Below are 26,639 nucleotides of genomic sequence, written 5' to 3' on the forward strand. Positions count from 1 at the left end.
CCACTCAATGGGCTACTGTGTCCCTGCTGTCTTACACCAGTAGCTACTGTAGTGTAGGATGGAGCCTAACACACATAGTGATATGCTACGATGTTGTCTGCTAACTTACCACTAGTTTGCATTATAGTATAGCATACACAGAAGAACCGAATGCCACTCAATGGGCTACTGTGTCCCTGCTGTCTTACACCAGTAGCTACTGTAGTGTAGGATGGAGCCTAACACACATAGTGATATGCTACGATGTTGTCTGCTAACTTACCACTAGTTTGCATTATAGTATAGCATACACAGAAGAACCGAATGCCACTCAATGGGCTACTGTGTCCCTGCTGTCTTACACCAGTAGCTACTGTAGTGTAGGATGGAGTCTAACACACAAAGTATTATGATAGGATGTTGTCTGCTAGTTTACACTAGTTTGCATTATAGCAAAGCATATATGAACCAATGTGTCCCTGCTGTCATACAATACTGTTATATATGGTTGTGCACCTGTTTACCATCTTGGCAATAAAACTGCATCAAAAGTTGTAATAGTATAGTGCAACATCATCTTCTGAGATTCATTGAGAGCGGTTGGTGATCTCAAATTTGGATCCATTTACTGCATCTTGTCAAAATTCATGCCAGTCCAAAATAAACTTGCCCCATCCACAGGGACATATTAAGTAACTCCACTAGAAAGGCCTTGATCCCATTGATTGATGAAAACTTTTGTTATTTCGTAGAGAGTCAAGCTCTGAGTTTAATTCCAGTTTCTGCCTCTGTAATTTCTCCTGAAATGAAAAAGAAAACAGCAGTCTACGGTAGTTGGTGAAGAAAAGAGAGGATGTACTCCATGTATGGTAATTATTAACACCGAGCGGAGTAAACATTGTAAGCTTTAAATGGTTAGCTGAAAAACTATACTCAATTAAGACAACAAATGTTCTTTAATACCTTCACTTTCATTTGTTATAATCTTCTTTTTGATTTATCCTTGAAACCTGATACTTTGTTATTTGTAGAAATATCATTTTTCCTCTGTGAATAAGTGACTTAAAAAGTGACTTAAAAAATAAAACATGCATTCACAAAATACTAAAATTGGAAAAATAAATGTTTTTTTTTTGCCATAAGCTCTTTAAGAAATGTATGATTTCCAATTCAATAAACTTAACAGCAGTACAGAACAGATATCTCATATTAGTTTTTTTCTGCTCTCTTTTCCTTCTTTACTTCCCTCTTATTTTTTTTCAAATTTTACAAACCCAATTCGTAATTCGAAGCATGACTATTTTCAACAAATATTCATGACCACGTTTTCATATTGATATTGACTGTACTTTTGCCTAAATTTGGTTATAAGAACAAATAAAGGTCAGCTTAACATTCATCAATTAAGTCCTACAAGAGCTGCTGGCATCATCGTTAATGTTACCTTGAAAGGAAGATCCACATATGGTAAATATCTCAGTTCTGCAATAAATATAACCGCATGCACCTAATCTAAATATGTTTGAGCATTTTTCTCCCCTCTTTAATAAATTGACTAGCCTTCTATCGCATATATGAGTATGGAGAAGCTAGTGTGGATAAACAGACAGTGTGTTATGTATGAAAGTACAATAACATTGTACACCAATGCATACAAAAGTTAAGTAATACAAAAAGTTCACGATTACAAAGTCAGTGTAGTATTAGACAATTTCAGGGTATTTTACTACTACCTGTTTTAATTTCCTTTTCGGAGATATAAAGACTGACTGACTGTCTGTCTGACTGACTCACTCACTCACTGACTGACCGACTCACTGACTGACTTACTGACTGACTCACTGACTGACTGGCTGGCTGACTGACTCACTGACTGACTGACTCACTGACTGGCTGACTGACTGACTGACTGACTGGTTGACTGATTGACTCACTCTCTCACTGATGCACTCACTCACTCACTTAGGTATGATACTGATTCTAGTTGTACAAATACAATGGATATGTGTTTTTGAGCCCAGTCGGTGCATTTAAAATTTAAAAGTCAAAAAGAAGCAAGGGTACAAGACGATGTACTGTTTAAGAATATCAACGTCACTAACAAACCTACCGTATCGTCCCGTAAACTTGTCAATTCTTCAAAGAGTTGAAAATTAGTTTGCTGATCTTTCCAATCCTCTGACAATCTGTTAGCTAATTTGGACCTGGCAAAATGACAGAAAAGAGGTTTACAGAAAAGAGGTTTTACAGGGATTTATTAAATACACAACAACTACAAGAAAATCACGACACCAATATTGACATGACTAGGCCTGCAGAGTATACTGTGGTAACCAAGTGCGGCAGCAATGACAAGCACAGCCAATAGTAGTTAAGGTAGTTTATGAGAATAAATACAGTCTTTTCTGTAAAAAGGTACCAAACCAGGACCAGAAAGTAGGCACCTTGGATAATTTGTTATCATTGTCATCAGTCTATTTTCTAAAGTACCCCACCGATTCAATCCCACCTCATTCACGGACAATTACAACATATCTCAACTTTAATGATACTCCCTTCACTTGTTTTGAGGTCAAATCGAGCCAACGTTTAATAACCATAAGGTTAGCTGTCTACAGTGTATGAAACAACAACAACAAAATCCCCACTGCACTAGAGTTACTGTTACTTGTTTTTTTTTTAACTTATATTTTCACAAATTTTAGCTATATTTTATACACAGTACACAAGTATGGTAAGAAAGTACAAGTGAATACCCTATGTCACTCCTGACTCGCATAAATAGTAACTGATTCACATTTCCTTGTATTCAATGTATATTGATATCGACACGACCGCCCCGCCCCGCCCCCCCCTCACCCCTGAAAATGTAAAACTTGAAAAGTTTGTGCTAGATGGAATGCAGAATTAAGGCTTTTTGAGATCATCATCAAGAATTGGCCAAAAATGTTAACCTAATGCTCAAACCTGTTAGTATTATAGATGTTATTAAACTTGACTTTAACGGTGGTTCTGATGCTTCTACTTTTCATAGACATAATAAACAATGTTCAGATAGATGATTCAATGTCTCAGCTTTCGATAACTATATTTTGAAGTGGCTGTAAAACTAACTGTTGCAATTTTTTCATGGCTGACCATTATCTAGCAAATATGGAATATATTGAATATCAAATCTTTGCAATAAACCACTCACTTTCTATTGCTTAATAAGGCTAGTTCCGACTGGAGTCTCATGTATTCTGCTGCCATCTGTACAGGGAGAAAAGAAAACAAATTATAATTCATTTTGGAATTCCCTCAAGTCAAAGATCTCTTTCTGCTTAACGAATCAAGCAGAACACTAGACTAATGAAATAATTCTAACAATTATTCAAACACTAAGGTATAAGGAAAATTGTGAAATCACTTCCACAAAGACTTCCTTGTTATTGTGTAATCTTAAAGCAGCGGTAATCGTAAAGCAGGATCCTCAAGATGATGCAATAATTTAACAAACCGTCTCAGTATCACAGAAACCAAGATTGGAAATAACCAAATGAAGTACAAATAGGTCTAAAGCCTGCCACACACCGCTTCGACTCAACGCGACCAGACACGACAGGACAGTTTGTGACCTAGCTTCGGATTTTCTCCGATACCTATATTCCTGCGAGTGAAACCCTGCACACCAACAACCGATGAGCACTCTCAAGCAGGGAATAATTTTATCTGTTATTGCTTCACAAAATGGATATGCAAAATTGGCAAATTTTTTATATACAAGTACAAAGTTATATAGCAATTTTAGTATATACAGGAACTATAGTGTTCTATATGAGACAGAGTTCAAGAGCATTTTTCAAACTGCTACCCTAAATCTGAACACTAAAATATTCCCTGGACTGATTCCTGGTGCTCATTTAAGGTCATGTGCAAAATGAGTCACCTGTGATTGGTTAAAATGTTAATGCAACTGTGCAGTTTTGAGTTGTGCAAAGCCTTAAACTACTGATAGCCAGTCAGGAAAACGACGTTATGTCTCCCCCGACTGAAACGGACGAGATTTCGAATTAGCAAATTCTTGCGCAGGTTGCAGCCACACTGCCCGATTATCCAGGATTCCCAATGTTACAATGATCGAATGGAAGTTTGGTCGCATTCGGTCGGGAAGTGCATCACTTCCCTCTAGTCCAGACCACTGCCCTCTAGTCCAGACCACTGCCCTCTAGACTAGTAAATTTTGGTACAAGATTGTTGGAAATTGGTAGCTTAATGCAAGTAGATCTGTTTAATACCAAAGGTCAGTACTGGCTCTTTGAAAGTTTTTTTTTTCTCCAATGATTACAATTTTATTTACAGATTGCTGATGGATATAGATCCACACCACACATAAGAAATCAAATGTCCACTATCTCCAAAATCATCGCTACAGTCTCTACGGATATGAGCTCTTTTCAAAGACTTTCACAAACTCATTCAGAGTAAAATTTTACTACCTGGACAACTTTGATTCTCCTTTCTAATACGATTACGGCAAGTATATTCTTCTACTCCATTACTTCACTTTTGATATTAACTAAGCGGTAATCACCGCCAAGCAACAACAACAAAAAAACAGTCAGTAATTAATTATGCATCTCTATTCACTGCCCTACCGACATAGTGATGAATTTTATGAGGAATTTAATTCATGAATTATGATCTTTTGTTTGCCTATGACTCACTCCATGGGTTCCTGCTACAGTCAATGACATGGAGAGCCAGGCCGGTGATGCGGAAATTATGTCACCAGGCACCGATTTGGGAAGTCTTCATATTTGCTTAATTACATAAGGATAAGTAATGATGATACTTTGTCTTCATCCCACACTGATTGACCCCATGCCACTGACATGTACCCCCTCCCCCACCCCCCCCACTGACCCTCCTCTGGTCATGTCTGTTAATTGGTTTACTTACTGTGACATGTTCATTATAAATCTGTTTGGATTCTGCTGAAGTCGTATCTGGTGGGAGAGGCTGCAACAGAAGAAGAGGTCAAGAAAGGAAAAGTAGTTAGACTTTTAGTTTTATCTTTTTAGATGAATGCTATCATCGACCACGACGTAGAGAGAGTCAGACTTTGGTCCAAGAGACAGTCATATCCATTTAAAAGAGTTTATTTGTTCCTTTAGTATATTATTAAAATGATAATGCATTGTTCTTTATCTCGTGTTTTCCAGCCACCCCTCCCCCCCCCAATTAATCCTGGATGCCAGTGCTGTAGTCCTCTGACTTACCCAAATGGAGATGCAGGGTGGAGGGGGAGGGGGCCTTGTGTTTTTCTTTTATCAAACAAAAACAGTTCAAATGCACCTCACGCTTACAAAAGAATCACAAAATTATTAAACAATTCCAAGTATGGTAAGGTTTGACTTTGTAGATGTTGCAACCTAAATAAAAAGTTTAATCTTCAGACCGATTTCACTCGTGGTTCATGCAATACGTACTTGTAAAGATGGTTCCAGCTCAGCTGTGAGAATAAATTGCATTTGATCATCATCTGCAAGAAACAAGAGAAATATCAAATCATTTATTTCACATTTTCCCATTATTCTTATTTCATCAGGGCAAATTAACAGACTATAATCTTACTACCAAATCATTGGTCTTGAAACATAATCCTCTCTCTATGTCAAACTGTGTCCCTGATCAGATAAAGATCAACTGTTTTGTATATTATTCTTTTAATACTGGAAATTTACTACTTTGTCAATCATTGTCAATCATTTGACAAACTTGTCTTTTTTTCAAATACAACAATTTTGCATTTCATATCGGTTAAGTTCTGATGTTAATTTTTATTAACTACTGTGACAATTTTCAATTTGCCTTTTGGATAAGACAGAGAACACAAGGAGTAGAGTAATGTCTGGATAACAAAAAGGTTAGAACCGAATGTTTTCATCAATTACCCACGATAATTATAGTTAATTGACAATCCATTGCGGGAACTATCTGGAAAGACATCTTTAAAAATTTGACCAAACTGAAATCCTTTAATATTGTGGGTTATCATATTCCCTCGTTTCGCTAAACTTGTTAGAAAACCCCAACAGTTGCAAATGATCGATGCCGCCAATAAAAACATTAGAATACTTTTTGAAATTTAACAATGACAAATGTGCATTGTTATAAATTTAAGCTACTCAATAAAACCAAAACTACAAAAGTGCAAATCCGTCAAGCTAACATGAAAAAGTAGCAGCTTTGGGTGTCTAACAAAATTAGCTTTTAGGGGTGTCCAGCAAAACATGTAAGCCATTTTGGACGACAAGATGTTCATGCTCAAAATATGTCTGCTGTGCTTCAAAGTGATTGGGCTTTGGTACATGCAAACGTATGATGAGAAGAAAAAAATGCAAAGAAAATTTCAGATGTAAACCAAAAAGATATTAAAATTGAAACAATCCTTTATAGTGAAATATCAGGCATTCTACCCTTTAGTAATGTAGAAGCAAAGGAACATAAAAACAACATAACATGAGAATTACAAAAAAAGATTTTGACTTTAACAAAGAAAATAAACCTTGATATCACAAAATTTATTTATTAGTCTTCATTTTGGTGATCATTGAAAAGTACAGATGTGCCACGAATCATTCAACAATTTCAACAAATTTTTAAGAAAAGATCAATTTTTTCACACATGGACTGACATATTTTACTCCCAATTGCCTGTTTATAGACATTGTGACACTCACAGGGACATCAAAAATTGTCCACACTGCTTGTTAAAAACCACTATCTTTAATCTATCATGTGATTTGTTTAATAAAGATAAATGATTTGGAATATTTTACTATCTAGCAATAAAGGGGGGGATCACTCCATTGCACATTATGATTTAAAGTGGTGATTAACTTCACCTTGGGCGATTAATTCACATGATAAAGAAAGTTAACAACATTTAACATCTTTATTGTCATGAGAGTTACACCGGACCTTGCTGTCACCAGATACAAAACTGTCATGAAACTTCAGCAAATAACTTTATCAATTAAAATCTTCAAAATAAAATTTTGCTTTCTGGAGGTGTTGTATTCCCAAACAATGCACAAAACTTGACAGCAGATTTTGACTCCATTAGTTACTATCAGTGAAATATCTTCTTTCATTCTGATATTTACAAGCCTTGTGCTTTCATCTGACCGTTTGAAATAAATTTTCTGTTAAAGGAATACTGGATGTGTTTAAGTACCATGTCAAAAGCTGAGGGGGCTGCAGCCAGGCTACACAGGCCACTAATCTTTGTGCTCTAGAGTTTTGCACAATAAGTATTGCAGGTCTGCAGAGATAATACCTATTCTTGCATTATGATTCATGTTTAATTTTTCGTATTCATATTTTATATTTCGTTTCCATATTTTAAGGGGTTTGGTCATTTTGTTACTTAAATTTACTTAAAACTCACCTTTTTTCTTTTTTGAGGAATTTCACTGTAAATCTACATTATTTAAAAAATTATTCCTTCGTTTATATATATATATATTTTTTTGATATCAATATTTAAGCTGTGTCAATTTTATTCTTCATATTCATATTTTAAGGGTTTTGTTATTTTGTTGTCATTGTAAAGCGCTCTTGAACATGCTTAAGCATGAAAAGAGCACTATATAAATTTGGTAAATAATACTAACAATAATGTTCCTAGCTGAGCAGGATTTAACAGCTGCTGCAGTTTTTCCTATTGACAACGTGTCTTAGTTGTCTACTAGCATAAAGCACATTTCTTCCAGGGCAAGAAATCTTTAACATCTCGATCAAAAACGTTAAATAATTTTCTGTTACGTCAGTTTCAATTGTCACTTTAAAATACCAACCTAGCGGTTTATTGTTGATAGGAATTTGAGGGTCCATGGAAAAGCTCCTCTTTGTGCCTTCTGCTTGATATTGAGCTGGCCCACCTCGGAGGGAGGTGTATCGACCTTCCAATTCTGAGCCGCTCTTGGGGCGGGCTCCTCTCATATGATGGTCTCCGTACCCCGACGGTCGGTACCTCGGTTCCAAGGCATGAATGTGATCTATACTGGTTAAACCTTGTGCCTGAGTTTGACCCAAGGTGTGGATATCCTGAGGCACAGTACTGGCGTGATGCATACCCGTTTCGATGCTGAGGAAAGGGGGTTTTAAGGCATCTATATGGGTAGGGGGGTAGAATGGCAGTCTGTTGGTGTCTGCGTACGGATCTTGCAGAGGCTGGGGGCCGGAGAAAGTATTCATGAAGTCCTGGTCGCTTATTTTACCGTGGGAACTACTTCTCTGATGCGTTCGGTGATGGCCCGACTTGCTTGGACCTGTAAAAGCAGACGGATTAGTAAAATAACCTACATGCATCATGTAACAAACAACAAACAGTCCTACATGCGCCATGCATATTCATGACACTGACAAATGTTCATTATCAAAAATGGCAATGGAATTTAAAAAAAAAAAAAAAAAAAATCAGCCACAGGAGGGAATAGAGCAAGCTTAAAGGATGTCTTCAAGCAAACGCAATACTTTAGCTCATTTGTGGACAGATTAATTAATTAACTAAATTAATATTAAATTAATAAAATGAAATAAATATTAAGTAATAAAAACAGATTAACACACTGCTACTATTACATTTCTATATCACTTGACCACTTAAAACACCAGAGGCTCATCAATAAATATGGCTGGACTATTCAGTCTAGCAGACAGACACGTTAGTTCCTCAGATGCGACACAGAACTCAATGGGAACACACACGATTTGTATGGCCTCCAATAAAAAACTTGTTTACAATCCATTAGCAAAAGAAAACTCGAGGACAAATGGTGCTGAATGTCATCTAAGGGTCCTCTAACGTTTACACAGAGTTATTATAAAACACGTTTTTTTCTATGAATTTATAAAACAATTGACTACAAACATTTAACAGTTAAGCCAGCACCAAGGGAGCTACTGTATTTAACCTTAAAGTATCATTCGATACATTTAGCATATACATTAAAATGAATAAAGGAATAGCCTGTAGAAACATTAATAAGTGTTCACTCAAAGTTTTCTTCTACGTCAGACTAAGAACTTTAATCAAGACTAAACTTCTGCCTAACTGTCAACCCTAAACTGTAAGTGTTTCATGGAGATATCAAATAATGTTAATCTATATTATTAATCCTTAGTATATATATTGTAGCAGCAAGCATATAGGTTCTGGCAGTAGATCAATACATTCTCGTACAGATCATCCAAGATTCTCAAATTGACAAAATATATGGTGCTCTGTTGTTTACATGAAATAGAAAGCAAGTATCTTAATACTATGGAACAGGTTGGTACAGAAAACAGGTCCTAATATTTCCTCCTCCATTATTGTGTCAAATTTGCAGAAAACGAATTAAAAAAACAAGTCAAAGTCCTTGACGTAAACCATTGTCTAAATTTTCATTTAACTTGTTGACTTCCTGAAGTTAAATTCAAGTTTGGGATTAAATATTGCTTAAAAAGTCACTTTCCATAAACCTGCGAGCTTTCCAACTCGGCTTTCAATATCACATTTCATTTCCTTGTTCTAAACGTGGAAAACTAATTTGGGACAACAATAACATAATCATAATTATTATTATTATTATCATAGACTTATAGTGCACACATATACCCACTCTGCAGAGCACTCACTGCAGAGTAAGTTATTGCTTAATGTAGGGACTTCAGCACCCTTAGTTTAAAGATGATGCTTCCAGAAGTGATACGAAACCAGTGCAAATCCTTCAAAATTGAGGTGATATGATAAGATTTTTTTTGTGTGGAGAAGTGGCGTGATGGTCTCTTTGGTAGACCATACAACTAACAAGGCATTTCCACTGTCGAGACAAGAGGTGCAATTAAGCAGAGAGACATAACTACCAGTGTCTTCCTGAGTCTAGCGTGGTCTATTACTACTAAAGGTTGCAAAAACGATGTTACCCCTGCAGCTCATTAGAGGAGGAATTTACGCACAAAATTAAATTTGATAATGTTATTGACCATTGAACTACTTCGCTATCGGTCAAAGTTATGTTTGAACCCTTTCTAGAAATGTCCCTTTAAACAGCTAAGGTTCATCGATCGAAGTGACTGGACTACATAGTCTAATACACAGACATTTAGATCAGTCCCTCAAACACAACACAAAACTCCATAGGAAATCATTGGACAAATTTTTTGTCCTCAGATGATATGATGACATTGTAGTATTGTATGACAAATATTGTCAATAACACATAGTAATGAATGCCATCCAATGGTGCTCTGTTGTCTATAGGTCCAAAGAATGTTATTAGAGCTTATAAAAATGGATTAACTTTAACATAGACACCTAAATGGATGAGCCGACCTTATCATCAATTGAGCCCCCAAGGAGCATTCCAAAAAGTTAACATAGTTTAATATAAATATTTAATATTATATATTATTTATATTCTCTTTGACTAAACCTCTACCGGAAGCAATCATTTTAAAATTACATAGATTAATGAGACTGGTGGTGTTTAATTTTTTACTAAAACCGTAATTGTATTAAAAATTAATGTAGTTTCCGTCAAATCTTTTTCACTCAACCGCTATGTAAAGTAATCCCTGCAAATGCCATTTAACTGTTTTCTTTTAACACAAGAAGAAGTTACCACCCTTTTCTAGGGTCGCCACAATAATTTAGAGGGTTTTGAATATTTTGGGGGAATAGTTGGAAAAGTACATTTAATTTACTGAAAAAGTTGCAAAATATATCAGCACTTTCACAACTGAGCACCTTTCATCATATGAAAGGTTTCTCCAAGGGGAGGGAAAGGGGGGGGTAACTCCTGCCCGTAGATCCCTTCCCCACATCCTCAAATGGAGAGTCGTCAAGAGAATGAGGAGGAATATTGGGGTAACCAAACCCAAAGAGTTTGAAATAACCAAGATTAAGGGGATGATAATTGGCAAGAGAATAATTTGATATTTTTATGGAAACAAAATCCACAATCCTGCTATCAGTCCAGGTTTTAGCCTTATACAGCTGATACTTTTTATTAAGATATGACCCGTCGAATATCATACTGTAAAATCAATATCGAAAGTGGCTGACCACTTAGTCTATGACACAATCCATAAGCCTAGGTCAGTTCTCCTCAGAAGCGACACCATATTCATATTTAAAAAATTATTAGAAAAAATAACAAATGATACGAGACAAAATATATTTGTTTTGATTGTCTATAAAATTTCAAGAATTTCCCTTCCATCAAAATTGTTGTTTTTTTTTCTTTTTTTTACTCTGAGGCAAATGGGAGCGATGCCAACATCATATAAAAAATATTTGAAAGAAATACAAATAATATGAGACGAGAGATTTTTATTTCTTTGGATTGACAGAAACATGTTAAAGAATTTCCCTTCCATCGATTGATGCCAGTTACACAAAAGAAAAACCTTTTTTATTTTATTTTTATCTGAAGCAAATGTGGAAATTGCTTGGAACTATACATAGTTAGTTCATGCCAAAAAGGTTGTATTTTTGCCATTTTGGTGGGAAAAAATGATACAGGATATGTTCATAGTTTAATAACATCATGTAATTGAGAATTTTAATAAAATATGGTGCACATATGAAAGGGAAAAATAAAAACCAGTACAATGAAGAAAAAATAATTCTAATCAATAGATGATTTTAAGTCCCAAAGACCTGCATTAGATTGGTGAGGTGTTTGAACAGTGTGGTGCCATGATAATCAACAATTTACTGCATAAATTTACCCCTCATTGACATTTGAACTAACCCGTAGCATCAGTAGAGGTTCAAAGTTTAAAACTTCTAAAATGCTTCATTAAATTTGAAGGGTAAAAGGACAATGAAATTCACAGCAAATTTTTACGAACATTATCACAAAACAAATTTTACTCCGCCATGCATTTTTGTAAAGCAGGACAGAGAGCTTTCATTTCCTCTTTATCTTGAAAATAAAGCAAAATATTCAACTATTCTTGCATTCTTTAGGTGAAAATTTCAGGGACCACAGAGGAAACAAGTCTACTGGACAGACTTTACTGTGTTATCCTTACACCATCGTGTCTTGTATTGTCTATTGTATTTTGGTGTCAAAAGTAAAATCAAATCAAAAGTAAATTTCTACTTCTTTGTCGTGCTGTGGTGTTTTAAAGTAATAGATAAGATGTGACTTAATTCAATCAAAACTATGATGTATGACATTTTGAAATACCCCCCCTCTCTTACCCCCCCAGCAAAAAAAAAGGGTGTGAAACAGCATTTTTGCATTTGATCATTAATTTTTACCAAAAATACCAGGTATTGTTCAAGAATATCAGGGACATACTATTTTTATTGTTTTTGAAAGAGAAACATATTCCAGGCAACCTGTAATTTGCATTAAATATCAACATATTATTTTCAAGATATTTATAGTCACAAATTTTACCTTTAGGTGAACTTGAAGCAAACAGGAGTGATGTCATAGTTGCACACCTACACAAAGATATGTTCTGGTTTGCCTCTATTTTGCACTTTTTAATTTTTATTTTCGATTGGATAGGGTTCCAACTTTACCTTAATTAAGGAGGTGTGCAGATAACGGTGTGTAGTACATAGAAAACTGAGACGCATTTGATTCCATTTGGAAGAAAAACATGAAACAGTTTGAACAAAACTTTTGAAAAGCGTTTTGGGTGCTACCTTTCTCACGTTGTTCAAACTGACAGAAAGTATCGGAGAGACGAAAGCTTAGAAATCGTAGAGGATCAATATTTATTTCCCGAATTAATCGATTTGGTGATGAACTGTTGAAGGGTGTCAATGTTAACGTGATTGATTTTGAATTAAATTTAGTGATTAAACTCAAATGCTGCTTTAATAGGTTCCCAGTGATGTCAATGTGCGAATGGATGCATCCATTTATCAAATCTACTACTTTATTTATCCAAACTTCATGAGATAAACGAAACTCACTTTTTGGTTCATCATCCTCACTTCTCTGCATCTCAAGTTCCAGAATATCTGCAGACTTTCGTCTTTCTCTGTCATTTTCGGTATTTGTTTTGTTCCTTAACTGCACTCTACCTGGGTCCTGCGAACTCAACTAAAAACAATCAAAAAAATATTTAAACTGCAATTGAACCAGACTTAACAAAGATAGCTATAATGCAAAAAAAAATGTGTTCGTGTCACTTTAGTGGTGCACAATAATAAAAAATGCTAGAATTTTTCAAAAGTAGTTTCCTGGAGGTTCTCACCCTTCAATTTAATTCCGAATAAAGCGAATGGTTCAATAAACATTTCTAATTCTCAAAAGAGGCAAGACGCTTTGATGTTAGTAGTAAACTATATTTTGAAATCTGAATGGCAGTGACCATTATTTGACTTTCTAGCATTTTTCTAGCATATTTAAGTGCATTATGGATGACCTTTAAGCGTCTTGTAGTAACCAGCTTATGTGGATCCTGACCTAATTAAAGGTCCCCCGACTGTAGCTAGTGAAGGAGATCACAGAGACACGAATCATCCCTTGGAAGTAGTGTCAGGTACAAAGTTCAGCACTGACCAAGTAGCTATACTGACACACTAAAATATTATGTCACAGACTGGGCAATTGCAGTGATTAAGTCATCCATTCCTTGTCTGGAAGCTTCGTGTTAGTGGTAAAATGACTCTGTCGTGTCGCAATTTTATGACTTCAAGCCCAAGCAGGCTCGAGTGAGCTTTATTACGTATAGATTGCGCCTATAAGTGACGACTTTGACGCTGATGTCGGGGATAATTAGTCAATTTCTATAATGAGTTGTAAATAGATACACTAGGGTAACCATTCCCATGGTGAATAAAAAGCTATTACCGATTGGCTATAGGCAATTGCAGTGATTAAGTCATCTATTCCTATTCCTAATGTGACTGCCAACACATCTAGCCTGCAAGAGATTGACAGATTCCTTACACTCCAAAGTAGAGATCTGCTAGGTCTTACACAGCTCGGAGCTGTACGCAATTGTGTGTGACACCTTGTGATACACCTTGTGCTTTGTTTTATGACTAAGCCAAGGCAAAACCAGAATACAAAGAATATAATTACAGACTAATAGTTTAAGCATCTGGCAACAATTTGCCTTTTCCTTTTTTTTTACTTTATCCTCTTGAACGATAGAAACCTACCCTCTTGGGAGTATCTTGGATAAAATCTCCAGCTCCAGGCAATCTTTCACCGGATCTTATAACCGTTTCACCTACGGTGTGTTGGGTCCCCGCAGTAGCGATATCAGTCGGTGTGGTAGGGGTCCGTTGATTAACTAGAGAGTGTTAAAGAAATATATATATATGTACTTCACTGGGTCATCTTGTTTATATTTTGAGAAAGTGTACGGCAGCTAGCTGTTTGGTTATTTGGTTGAGTTTTCACCACCAGGTGAGTGGAAATGATTGAGCAGTAAATTACAGCTGTCGTAAGGTGACATGCGAGATGTAGAGTTACCATGTTAGAATAACACGACATCTCGACAAAATATTGATTTTTGTCGAGATACCGACTTACACTAACTTGACATCTCGGTAAAAATTTGTCAAATTGCCATGTTACACCTACCTAACTCGGTATCTCAACAAAATTTTGATTTTAGAAGAGATACCGACTTATGCCAACTTGACATCTCACTAAAATTATTCTAGCATGGCAACTCTTCATCTCGCATATCAAGTTATGACCACCGTAATAAATGAAGTGTGATTCACAGCAGTATTAATTATATTGCAAAATTGGAAAACTCCAAAATTCTGTTGACTTTAACTTCATTATTTTGGAGTCAAACTCGACTGTTTAAAGTTCATGTACCATATCAGACTATTGAAATAGAATTGACCAGAATAGACTCAGAGGGTTGCTTTCATAACTCAGAGTCTGACCCTCTAAGGGTGGTAAAGTAGGATGGACATTGAGCGACAGTGACCGGTCGCTAACTTAGGGTGTACAGTGTAAAGAGTGTTATCAGTTCACTCTAGACATGGTACTATGAGAGTGTTAATGTTGTGGGGAGACAGGTAAGAGCGGAAGTGAAGTCAACTGATCTGGCAGCAGAGTGCAGCATTGTACAGGTTAGATTGAGCTGGAATATACAGATGAATAAAGTTACAATAAATGCAACAAAATCCATAGCTTACGGTAACAGCCATTCTAAATTCATGAAACTGATAACTGATTCATAAATTCATTCATAAATTCATATTCATAAATTCATAAATTCAAATTCATAAATTCAAATTCATAAATTCATAAAAATTCATAAAAAATTCATAAAACTCATAGATTCATAAATTCATGCATATATTCATAAATTCATAAAACCGATAACTGATAAAATTCATAAAACTGATAACTTTAATAGCACTCTTTGATGACGAAAAAAACTCTACAAGGGATATTTGTTTCTCCTTACATGTGGAGTGAATAAACCACGAATGCGATGAGTACATACCTGGTTCCTGGGGAGGTGGGTAGACCAAGGGAACATCCGCTCCTTTGACCAGGGAAGCGAGAGCAGTCATCACCTTCACCACTTGCTTCATGGAGGGTCTGTTTCTAGAAACTGGACTCCAACATCTGTTCGAAAAGGATTTTAGAATGATCTCTTTAAGGAAGGAAAAACTTCAAAATGGGAAAAGTTGTTTTTATTTAAATCTCTATGATACATTACATATTTCTCAAGCCAGATAAAAGGAGATCTTTTCAAATTCTTATGAGAGATCTCATAATTAACTCTTAAGAATTTTAATCAAACCATGACAAGCGTGGTTCTCTCATTGGATCACTTGATTCTCTAACATATGCATGCAGAAGCCACTTATATTTTAGGCCACAATCTCTCTTTTTTTTTTTTTCTATGTTCACTCATCCTTTCAGATCGGATCACCCGCAAGGATCATTGAATCTTGGAACAGAAGTTAACATTATTTATAAAGCCAGAAAATAAGTCTTCAGTGAGTTACCGGAGCGACACGACCAAATTTACTGTTCGGACAAGGTGTTTATATCAAATATAGACTTGCATTGTAAATAAAATGGCCCCAAATAGGTTAACTGATTAAATTAGTATAGTCCCCAACATATCTACCTACATATCTCTCCCATAGTGTATTGTTATTTTGCCATATATATATATTAAAAAAAAAATTGGGGGGGGGGGGAGACAACCGAATTTGCTCTTGGGACAACCAACGGATAAGGCCAGCTGGTCCGATGGACATCCAAACATAATCCTTAGAGATTTTGCCACGTACTGTGATTTGATTCCAGGGAGAAAAGGGAAAAGAATTCTGTTTCCTGAATGTGAATGTGTTTTTACCTGTTCATCAGATCATCTAAAGGCCGTGGCAAGTCTCTTATTTTGATTGGTCTCTTTCCTGTCCATAGAGAGAAAAGAAAAAAACATTGAAATAAGAACAGCTGCGTATTAAATTTAGCATGTATGTGGAGTGTCTTGGAGTGTAAGCTCAGTGGTTAACACTGGTGCCTTTCAATCATAAGTTCCCCGGTTCGAGTCACTGTAAGATTAATGTATGTCGTCCATTTACAGAGTTGTTGACAATTAACAATTCATAATCATGGACATTAAATATGAATGTAAGAGACTGACTTCTGTCAGCTTGCGGCTTTGATAAGCCAATGAGGCTTCTTCGCAAGTTCCTGCTTGCAGGAGGATCTACAGTAATATACGTACATGTTTGTGTACATTTTACTCAAAGGATTTCCTGTTGTGTTTGTCATAGTGAGGGAAATTCTTCTTGTTGTCATTGTTGTTGGCTATTTCCTCTCTGAGCAAAGGGACCAAACACACAATGATCATGATACATTAGAATATGTATGGAATGAAAGGGAATGATGAAAACACTGCTTCTTTGGGGTTTTCTTCTTCATCTTCCTGTCTTCATCTAATTTCTTTTAAAGGAGGAGGAGGAGGAGGAGGAGGAGGAGGAGGAGGAGGAGGAGGAGGAGGAGGAGGAGGAGGAGGAGGAGGAGGCAGAGAGGGGGAGTGGTGCCTCAACTTTAACACATTTCTCTGGCTTTTTGTGTCAAGTTCTGCTTTTACATTGATTGATATTAAAGTGTTGCTGTCACATTTCGCCTGACGTGACTAAATTTGACCAGTATTTTAAGGAATCACAAAACAGAGAGTAAGGTTGATGCAGGGAACTGATGGAACACCAGTAATGCCATTAAAGATGACCATGGGCCCCTATGATATCATGCCTGTGGCTAATATGGCCAGAAAGGATGACCATGGTCACCTCTGATACCATTTGGAATTAAATTATGGCCAGTAAAATGACAATGGTCACCCATGATATGAAGTATATATCCAATTTTGGTCAGTAGAGATGATTAATATGGAAAATAAGGTTAACCATGGTCCCCTGTGATAAAATGCCAGTGCTAAATATGGCCAATAAGGTTGACCATGGTCCCCTGTGATATAATGCCAGTGGTCAATATGGCCCGTAAGTTTGACCATGGTCCCCTGTGATATAATGCCAGTGGTTAATATGGCCAGTAAGGTTGACCATGGTCACCTATGATATCATGCCAGTGGTCAATATGGCCAGTAAGTTTGACCATGGTCCCCTGTGATATAATGCCAGTGGTCAATATGGCCAGTAAGGTTCAACATGGTCACCTATGATATCATGGTCCCCTGTGATATCATGCCAGTGGTCAATATGGCCAGTAAGGTTAACCATGGTCCCCTGTGATATCATGCCAGTGGTCAATATGACCAGTAAGGTTAACCATGGTCCCCTATAATATCATGCCAGTGGTCAATATGACCAGTGAGGTTAACCATGGTCCCCTATGATATCATGGTCCCCTGTGATATCATGCCAGTGGTCAATATGGCCAGTAAGGTTAACAATGGTCACCTATGATATCATGCCAGTGGTCAATATGACCAGAAAGGTTGACCATGGTCCCCTGTGATACCATGCCAGTGGTAAATATGGCGAATAAGGTTGACCATGGTCCCCTATCACATGTAATAGAATTATGGACTGTAATAATGAACACGGTCCTCCAACACATCAGAAATCAAGGTGCAGCGATAAAAACGGTCTTCTACGACATAAAAGAAACCACAGTATGGCCATGTAGTAAGGATGACCATGGTCTTCCAGAATACCTGAATGGCTTAAAATAATCACTATACAGTAGTAATGATGAAGATGGTCTCACAAGATTGCTGTAAGTGTGGATTAAGAACTTGAGCCTTTTTTCTACGGTTTAGCCCCAATCTTACCTTCATGTATAGCCCACATTATAGTGAAAGCTGATCCTTCGATGTTGTCGAAAGGTCGTTTCCTGGAGAGAACTTCCCACAGTATGATGCCCCAGCTGAAGATGTCACACTTTTCGTTGTACTGGCGACCTGTGTAGAAACCATTGCAGAGGGTGTATACATATATTTTTAAGGGTGAGGAGTGATACACATATCCAGCCTATACAGGCCATATTTCAGCTTGGATCAGCTTGGCACCGTGCTAACACAGGTGCAGTGTGGGAGAAGCAGAATGTAAAAGTAATAGTAGGAGTAGTAAGTAGTAGTATTAGTAGCAGTAATAGTTGTAGTATAGTAGTAGTAGTAGCAGTAGTACTGTAGTAATAGTTGTAGTAGCAGTAGTAGTAATAGTTGTAGTATAGTAGTAGTAGTAATAGTTGTTGTATAGTAGTAGTAGTAGTAGTTTTAGTAGTAGTAGTAGTAGCAGTAGTAGTAATAGTTGTAGTAGCAGTAGTAGTAATAGTTGTAGTATAGTAGTAGTAGTTGCAGTAGCAGTAGTAGAAATAGTTGCAGTATAGTAGTAGTAGTAATAGTTGTAGTATAGTAGTAGTAGTAGTAGTAGTAGTAGCAGTAGCCGTACTGTAGTCGTTTTTTCAGTGAAATAATGTTGTTAAATTATACAGTGATATTTCCTTAGAAGCAGCTGCATGTACATAATTACATGAGTTCACAACCATTTATTTAACTTTCAAATTTCGTATTTGGAGGTAAAATTTATGACGATCTAATTCCAAATCCAAATCCTGAATTTTATCATTTTATTAATATTACAATTTGTGGTCATAATTCCAAGCGGTATCATGCATTCCACTATAAACACACACAAACTGATGAATAATCTCATATATGAAGCCTACACCATATCTGTCACCTTTGACATGTTCCCTTCAATCACATGATCATGCCGAGTGTATTGTACTTCTTATCCACAGAAATTGGCCTTACATGACATCAGTTTGTGCAACTTTATAATGGAAATCCATCATATGACTTGAACCATACCGTATTGCCCACCCTTTCCAGCCCCAGCAAATTCCCCCGTTCAATCCTTCACAATGTCAGAATTTAACTTAAACAATCACAAAAAGTTAACACAAGACAGAAAAGAATTTGCAACAATTGATGGCAATTCCAAGCTTAGTTAACACTGTAGTCAAACAAAAGCCTGTACATATTACTATATGTTTGAATTCAATGCAATCTCAGTTCCCTATGTGAACAAGAATGAGGAAATACCCTCATTGGCCAATTGGGGAATCCCCTCCACTTCTAATGTTGCATGTTTTTGTCCCTTCTGTTACTGCTACTTGTTATTTAGCCTTTGAAGAAGATCCTGCTAGGATCGAAACGTCAGGCCAACTTACTTTTAAACATACTTCTACACACAGTTCTGGTTGTTTTTTTTGACTTGGTGACACCAATTTTCACATTTATGGTGACCCTTCAGTGGTGGATTTTGTGGCTGGGGGAGGAGGGGGGGGACTGGTGGGATCTATGGGAAGGAGGTATGCCCTTCCCCTTTGCGAAAGTTTTATATGATTATGGGTGCTTGGATGCAATAAGGTGTTAAAATTCACAACTTTTGAAGAACTTTATGTTCAAATTGATGTTTTGCTTCTTGCCCCACGAATATCAGCAATTTTCCCCAAATTTGTTGGTGAGTCACCAATTGTGACCCTCCTTATTATTTAGTGGTGATCCTTAAAAGGGTTGAGTTCTCCATGTTGAATACCAGGGCTATACTGTATAGCATATATATTTAGATCAATGTGCCAGTAGCTCTACCTAAATGCATGTTACATACTTGTATGTATATATCAGCATAGTGTGAATGTCACTGAAATGTAGCTAGTATCAATTTTCAATAATTATAATTGTTCAACCAAATTTCCTAGATCTCCAAAAATGCTCTAAAAAGATGTCAACACTAAATTTACTGCAAAGTTTACTCTTGTAACCTGAGGTCAATGAAAACAGACTGAACCGCTACAAATAAAGTTATTATGTTCTTTTGCTTTGCTCGAATGGTGAATATCCCTTTACAGCTTTAGACAGTTAATCTTTGTTGACTAAGTACACCGTTGCTAACCGAATGTTGGAAAAAAAAATTACGTCACATGAGGTAATGGAATGCACTGCATATTATGAACAGTAAATATTGTCTATGTTGCAAATATTGTGGGAAGATAAAACAGATACTATACGACACAATAGTTGAGTCATGGTTGCTATTTCCTCGTACTTAACAGTACTGTCAAGCAACAGAGCTTTCATTTTAAATTATAAAATGATCACCACTATAGTAGAAGAGAAAGATAGGAGGAAGTGGTGGAAGGGGGAGAATAAACAAACGTATCTATAAATACTACATCTGTCGCTGAAATCAGCATTTAGGCAAGGATAAACTGCAAAAAAAAACTGATGAAACAAATATTTCACCAAACTGAATTTAATTGCATTTTATTAAACTGTGACAAGACACGATTTAACATGAAAGGTCATTTGGAGTAATTTGGTCCACAATTTTTTAGCGAGCTAAAATTTTGCATAGGTTTTCAAAACTGTTAGAAGGTATGTTTGACCCTCCAGAATACATTTGACGTTTCGGAGAGTAAAATAACGTCTCGGTTAAAAATGATACGGTGTTTGAAAATTACCTTCAAATACTTCTGGAGCCATCCAAGCAGCACTTCCTTTATTGTTGGTCATGTAAGTCTGAGCGTCACAAGCAGTTCCAAAGTCACAAATCTTTAACTTTATGCCTCCTTCCATGAGGAGAAGACTAAATTACAACAAAAACAAGAAAGAAGGAAAAAAGAATATTACTTGAAAATAAATGAACAGAAAGCCACTAAATTAGTAAAAAATATAGAGCTCTATCGGTACCAACCAGGAGAATAATAATTTCAAGCATTAACTTTAAGCACTTTTGTCATGCCCTTTTTTTTTTTCTTTTTCTTCTTCTTCGTCAAAGGCACTTCATGAATAAACAAAAGTCACATACGACTGGAACCATTTACCTCAATGTAATGTAAATTAGATTTTTTTTAAAAACAATTATCTTGCTATATTTGACACCCCTTACTTAATCAGTGTTCATGTACTTAGTCGCTAAATTGTGAAGTGGTTAAAATTCCATGGCAGAGGGGAAAATGGAAAATTATGTAAAAGTTTAAACCCTTAAATTTACAAATAATAATATTATTACACATGTATAAAATACTGTGAAAACAGTCTATATTGATCAGCATACAATCCCAGACCTACAGTGTAACATACTGACATCCCCACAAGCTAGGTTTCCTTTGATGATGAACATTGTTAATTGGTTTACTGGTACCTAACTAAAACTTTAACTTTAATTAAAACAGACTATGCAGACTTTGCAGACTATGCTCACATGTTTCATGTATGCAATGTCATTTTTAAGTGTTTCGCTTGAAATGATGTTGTAGTGTAAGTCACAAATTATCAGGGACTTGAACCTCCATGTTGTTGTCTGTGATAATAGCAGACCAGTTATAAGGTGTCACCGAATAATTAAATACATGAAGGACTGCCAGCTACTTCCTTCATACACAGCTACAGCTCCACCGTTTGAGTTAATAATTAGTATTAAAGTTACCCATGATGCATCATGACCAGATGCTAATGACTTTCCTGCTTTGATTTTTTTTTTTTTTTTTTTTTTTAAAGTTTATCTGATTTTAATGCAGGAATTTTAGTGAACATTAATGGTTTAATACTCACTTGGCTGGTTTCAGATCTCTGTGGATCAACGGTTTCGGTGTCTGTCTGTGAAGGTAGGCTACCCCTTTAGCACACTGTAGGGCCCAACTCAGGGCATGGGCTAGTGTGTAAACTGGCTGTGGTGGCTTGCCATGCAATACACTAAACAAAGAACCCCCTTCAGCAAATTCCATGACAAGGCACACTGGATCTGCTTTGGTGCAAGCACCATAGAGTTTCACTATGTTTGGGTGACTGACACGGGCCAACTGAACTACCTGTACCAAGGAGGAATGAAATATTGTAACAAGACTTTAGGTGGTATTACTATCTTACTCCCTGTACAGTATGACTATGTTATAAGTGTGTCTACTATTGCCTGTATGCAGCAAGTTATAGACTTTAATATATACAAGGCGGAGTGTATAGCCTAGTGGTTAACGCCGGCGTCTCCCAGTCATGAGATCCCCGGTTCGATTCCCCGCCGACAGCAATGTGTGTCGTCTGGCAAGGGTGTTGTTCAATAACAACTTCCCGACATGGACGTTAAATGGATGTGTGCCGAGAGATTGGCTTCGGTCAGCTTGCGAGTCTACAAGCCTCCATGGCTTCTTTCGCGAGTTCCTGCTTGCGGGAAGATCACATATACATACATACATACATATATACACAACTTTGGAGGAAGGGATCGGGGAATGGGAAAGATGGTGTACAGTAGGTGGTGTGGGTGGTGTGGGTAGTGCGGGTGTTGAGGAAGGGAAGTAGGGTTGTGCTGAGGGGGTTACGATCATTACACTAAACTGAGCTGAGCTGAACTACAGTAAGTGAAGTTTATCAATTGAACACACTAAAATCTCTATGCTAAGGCACATTTGCTTTACTGTTATTTCGCTTCAACACAAGTGAAATCTTTAGATGAGACCTAAATCCATACAAACTTCTGGAAGAATAAAAAAAAAAGGTTTGGCAATGAAACTAAACTGGCTCAATAGGTGCACAGCACTAGAACATTCCCTTGGTTTTGTTTGTTACAGTAGGTAGATTGGGGTGCATGAAAAGTGGAGGCAGGTAAGCGAGCCGCGAACTAAACGCATGAAAAGTTAGAGTAGTGGAGATACATATGGAAGTTGTACGATACTTGGCATATATCTTTAAAGTGTGTCTCAACCAGGCCTGAGTGGTACAGTTTATCTTTGCAACTGTCATATCTCCAGTCCCATAGAATATAGATCTAATTGATGGTAGTATAAATGCAAACAGGCCTAGACAGTCTGTTCCAAATACCCATATGACTGTAAACTTCGTTGAAAACCGTTCCCATTCCCTCCCATCCCGCCCCCTTAATAACTACCTACAGTAAAAGGTACAGTACAACTATTGGTAGGCATTAAATATGCTCAACTTTTTCTTTATTCTTCTTCATTCACTCACTTTACACTGTACATAGAATATATATAATGCACATGGCTTAAAGCACTAGTTTCATTAATTTTGTAGAATTTTTAAATGGGCATCATCCACGGATACTGACTGTGTATTTCTCATTTCCTCAAAATTGCAATTCAAAACAAGCGGATTAAACTTACCTCAACTCTAAAGGCTTTTTTCTCATCCTCCGTTTCTATAAGTTTTATTGCAACATCCTTCTTTTGCCATTTTCCTTTGCTTACTACACCAAAGGAACCTTTTCCAATGACCTGTTAGATATGACAAAAACACCTATGTACCAGTTTACAGATCCCCATTCCATGAAAAGGGGGGGGTTGGAACAGGGACCTCCCCCCCCCATATTTCCTGTGGCTTACAAATGACTGAAACGTATGTACCTCATTTCACTCCTTTGAAGATCAATTGGTACAAAATTAGTTGAAAGCATACTTCAAATTATGTCGCAAGAGGGAAAGTTTACAGAAGCATACTTCGGGGAGGTATTTTCTCATTGTGAAACAAATATATATAGATTTTTCAAGTGCTGAATTGACCTAAATTTTAATGACTTAGAAACTGTTTTTAAATAGAGAGTACATGGTGAATTGTTGAGAAATTTTTCCCTTTTCTGCAAGCCAACATACCTACAACACTGTCTCACCAAGATGTATACTCTTTTGTACAAAGGAACCATTGTAAGGGAACCTTCAAAACTGCTATACAAAATTTTTGAGTATATACTAAATTATTCCATGTATGTAATATCAAACAAACATACAGTAATATTGAAGTAGTACAGTAACTGCATGGTACCTTGGCAATGTTACAATACTACATTAGCTGGTGAGAGTCCTCACGGAACTAGATTTATGTTACTATGAACCCCTTTTGGCTTTACTTGTGCTATCCATGTAGATCAGATTGTATCAAATGAATGAAATCTAGGAATCCTGAACTTTTTGTACAACTCACAGAGATTCTAATATGATCAATGCAATGATATTAATATATAATTCATTATACTGAAAGAACAATAAAAGAAATTATGGCCCTATAGATAATAACTTTGTTTGTTCGTTTGTTGATTGCACTAGCATCGGCAAACACTACATTAGATTGAACTTACTGCATAGCATTATCAAATGCATTATAAAGGAGGATGTAACTGAGTCTTATCATTTGATATAGATCTAGAATGTTCAATAGAATGAACACTATATTAAACTACAACCAAGTTAAAACTATATTTGTAAGCCTGAAAAGTTTTAACTTTAGGTTTAGAAATACTGAATGCTTCTAAGGAATGTTACAATATATACTTTTTAGAATTGACTGAGATAAATGATCAATAAATGATCCAATGAGCGAGCCTTCGATGTGTAGCTGTGCATACAAGTACCTCCCTGATGCGCTGTACAGTCTGACAACATAAAGAGTTCTGAGTCTGACAATGCAAAAATGCACACATCCAATTGTCTTGCATCAACAGTGTCAGCTACTGGAGAAAAACTACCAGCTAGGAGCATGCAGTTCTTTGAAATCTGATGTTTGTTAACATCGAAAATGTAACCAAGAATATGTGCAAGGCCAGTTACAACCAGTCCAAAATCTCTTATCAGAGGGAAGGCTATCAGCCTCATCAACATGTGAGCCTCCCCAAACACCATGCTAATTTAATATCTATGTTTACATTAGGAATAGGATAACGACAAGAACCACATTCATACTCTGGTGAGGAATCTCTAACGACAACACAAGTCGTTGGCATTTTTGCTGTCGATCAATGGGAGTTGGAAAAACCAAAGCTAGGCCTATGCTAGCCTACGATCGGAATGACATGGCTAAGCATACTATAATGGTATATATAGCTTAAGTTAGGCCTAGGCTAGGTTAGGCTAGATTGATAAACAAGCAACATCTAAACAGGTCTGCCTATACGTTGATGGTTTCATACCTTCACTCTCTGTAGGTCTTTGTGTTCAATTTCTTGCCAATGTACTTCACGTTCCTCCTCTAAACTGATTTCCCGTTCGATGCCCGCCATGGTGAAATGTTAGGGTTTTCTTACATTAACTATGATTCGGTCACTTTTCTGGATCCTGTTTGCCCCATTTCACGCAGTGTCTTGCTTGGATAACTGTAATGTAAGAGTTACCTACGAAGGTACTTCCCCGTTGGTTGTCTTGTTTATGCTAAACATGCATTCTTAACCTCTGACCCTACGTCACGACTTGAAATATTTTTGCGAGTAGACATTTTTGTAGAGAGACTGAGAGCAAGTGAGAAAGACTTTCCAGGTATAAGGTTAATAGCAACGTAGTTAACTTTAAAAGGCGAAATTGATTCTTCACAATTTGTAAGCACAACTAAACCATGTTGTTTTAATATTTTATTTTCGTATCTTTTGTTTAAAGACAATAATGTTTCACGTAAACGAGATAAGTAACCGTTTCCATGCCCACCGTAGACGCTAATAAACGATAGGCCTTGGTTAGGACTACAGACCTTAGCCTAGACTATAGCCTATGCCTACACTAGCTGAAGGCCAACACTTCAGAAATTAGAATGCTTGTAAACAGAAACACACCAATAACATTAAAATACCAAAACAGATAAAGATCCCAACCTTAGGCATGAGCCTCTAAGTTAGACTTAAGGACTACTACCTAGCCTAGGTGGGGTCTATGCAGTCATTTCGATGAGTGTACAGTATAGCCATGAAAGTCTGTTAGATGTCAGAATAGGGAAATTGGAATGTATCTTTCCACTCCAAGTGCCATATACCTTTATGAAAGGGAAATTTTGTCCAATACAGCAGTGCATCCCTAGCCTACCCTTTTCACACATTTGCAAATAGGAGGTCATAAGTTGAATATGATGGGGATTTTTCTTCAGTTATTCAAACTGAAAAGTTTCTCGTGTTATTGATATAATTTATTCAAGAATATACATAAAAAACTTTGTAATCACTGTTTTACATTGGATGGCTACTGTATGACTGCACCTAATATTAAATACCCTCCAAACTTATTGTATAACTATAAGCCTTTATACTTATAAGTATACTGTATCGCCTATTCTATACAATAGTGTGTAGTGGCAAATTTATGACCAGTTGATTTGGTCATCGGAGGAACTTTTTGAGAATAGGGACTCTGTTTTAAGGC

The 26,639-nt window shown here is 36.6% G+C and overlaps 2 protein-coding genes across 6 annotated transcripts in view; one reads left to right on the forward strand and one right to left on the reverse strand.

Moving 5' to 3' along the window:
• Window positions 1–238: 238 nt before the first annotated feature.
• Window positions 239–25,651, reverse strand: LOC139962650 (mitogen-activated protein kinase kinase kinase 7-like). Of its 2 annotated transcripts, XM_071962812.1 has the most exons (15): window positions 25,427–25,650; window positions 23,631–23,741; window positions 22,066–22,322; window positions 20,973–21,097; window positions 18,277–18,405; window positions 16,330–16,387; window positions 15,463–15,587; window positions 14,150–14,283; window positions 12,953–13,082; window positions 7,824–8,297; window positions 5,451–5,503; window positions 4,921–4,980; window positions 3,176–3,231; window positions 2,090–2,183; window positions 239–779 (listed from the first exon to the last, which is right to left on the reverse strand). In XM_071962812.1, the coding sequence occupies exons 1-15, from the start codon at window positions 25,514–25,516 to the stop codon at window positions 681–683; spliced, it is 1,995 nt and encodes a 664-aa protein (XP_071818913.1). In that variant the 5' UTR covers window positions 25,517–25,650; the 3' UTR covers window positions 239–680. The 2 variants fall into 2 exon arrangements, with proteins under 2 accessions (XP_071818913.1, XP_071818914.1); XM_071962813.1 differs by lacking the exon at window positions 7,824–8,297 and having other exon boundaries at window positions 25,427–25,651.
• The window catches only part of LOC139962647 (intraflagellar transport protein 88 homolog), a 33,203-nt gene continuing 32,212 nt past the window's right edge, over window positions 25,649–26,639 (forward strand). For 3 of the 4 annotated variants that reach the window (XM_071962807.1, XM_071962808.1, XM_071962810.1), the window contains exon 1: window positions 25,696–25,828. The gene's annotated coding sequence lies outside the window, so the exon portion shown is untranslated. Of the gene's footprint in view, window positions 25,829–26,639 lie in introns of all 4 variants that reach the window. The other variant, XM_071962809.1, reaches the window with a different exon arrangement.

The sequence above is a fragment of the Apostichopus japonicus genome, chromosome 21, assembly GCF_037975245.1.
Source record: "Apostichopus japonicus isolate 1M-3 chromosome 21, ASM3797524v1, whole genome shotgun sequence".
In the NCBI taxonomy this organism is placed as follows: Eukaryota; Metazoa; Echinodermata; class Holothuroidea; order Aspidochirotida; family Stichopodidae; genus Apostichopus; species Apostichopus japonicus.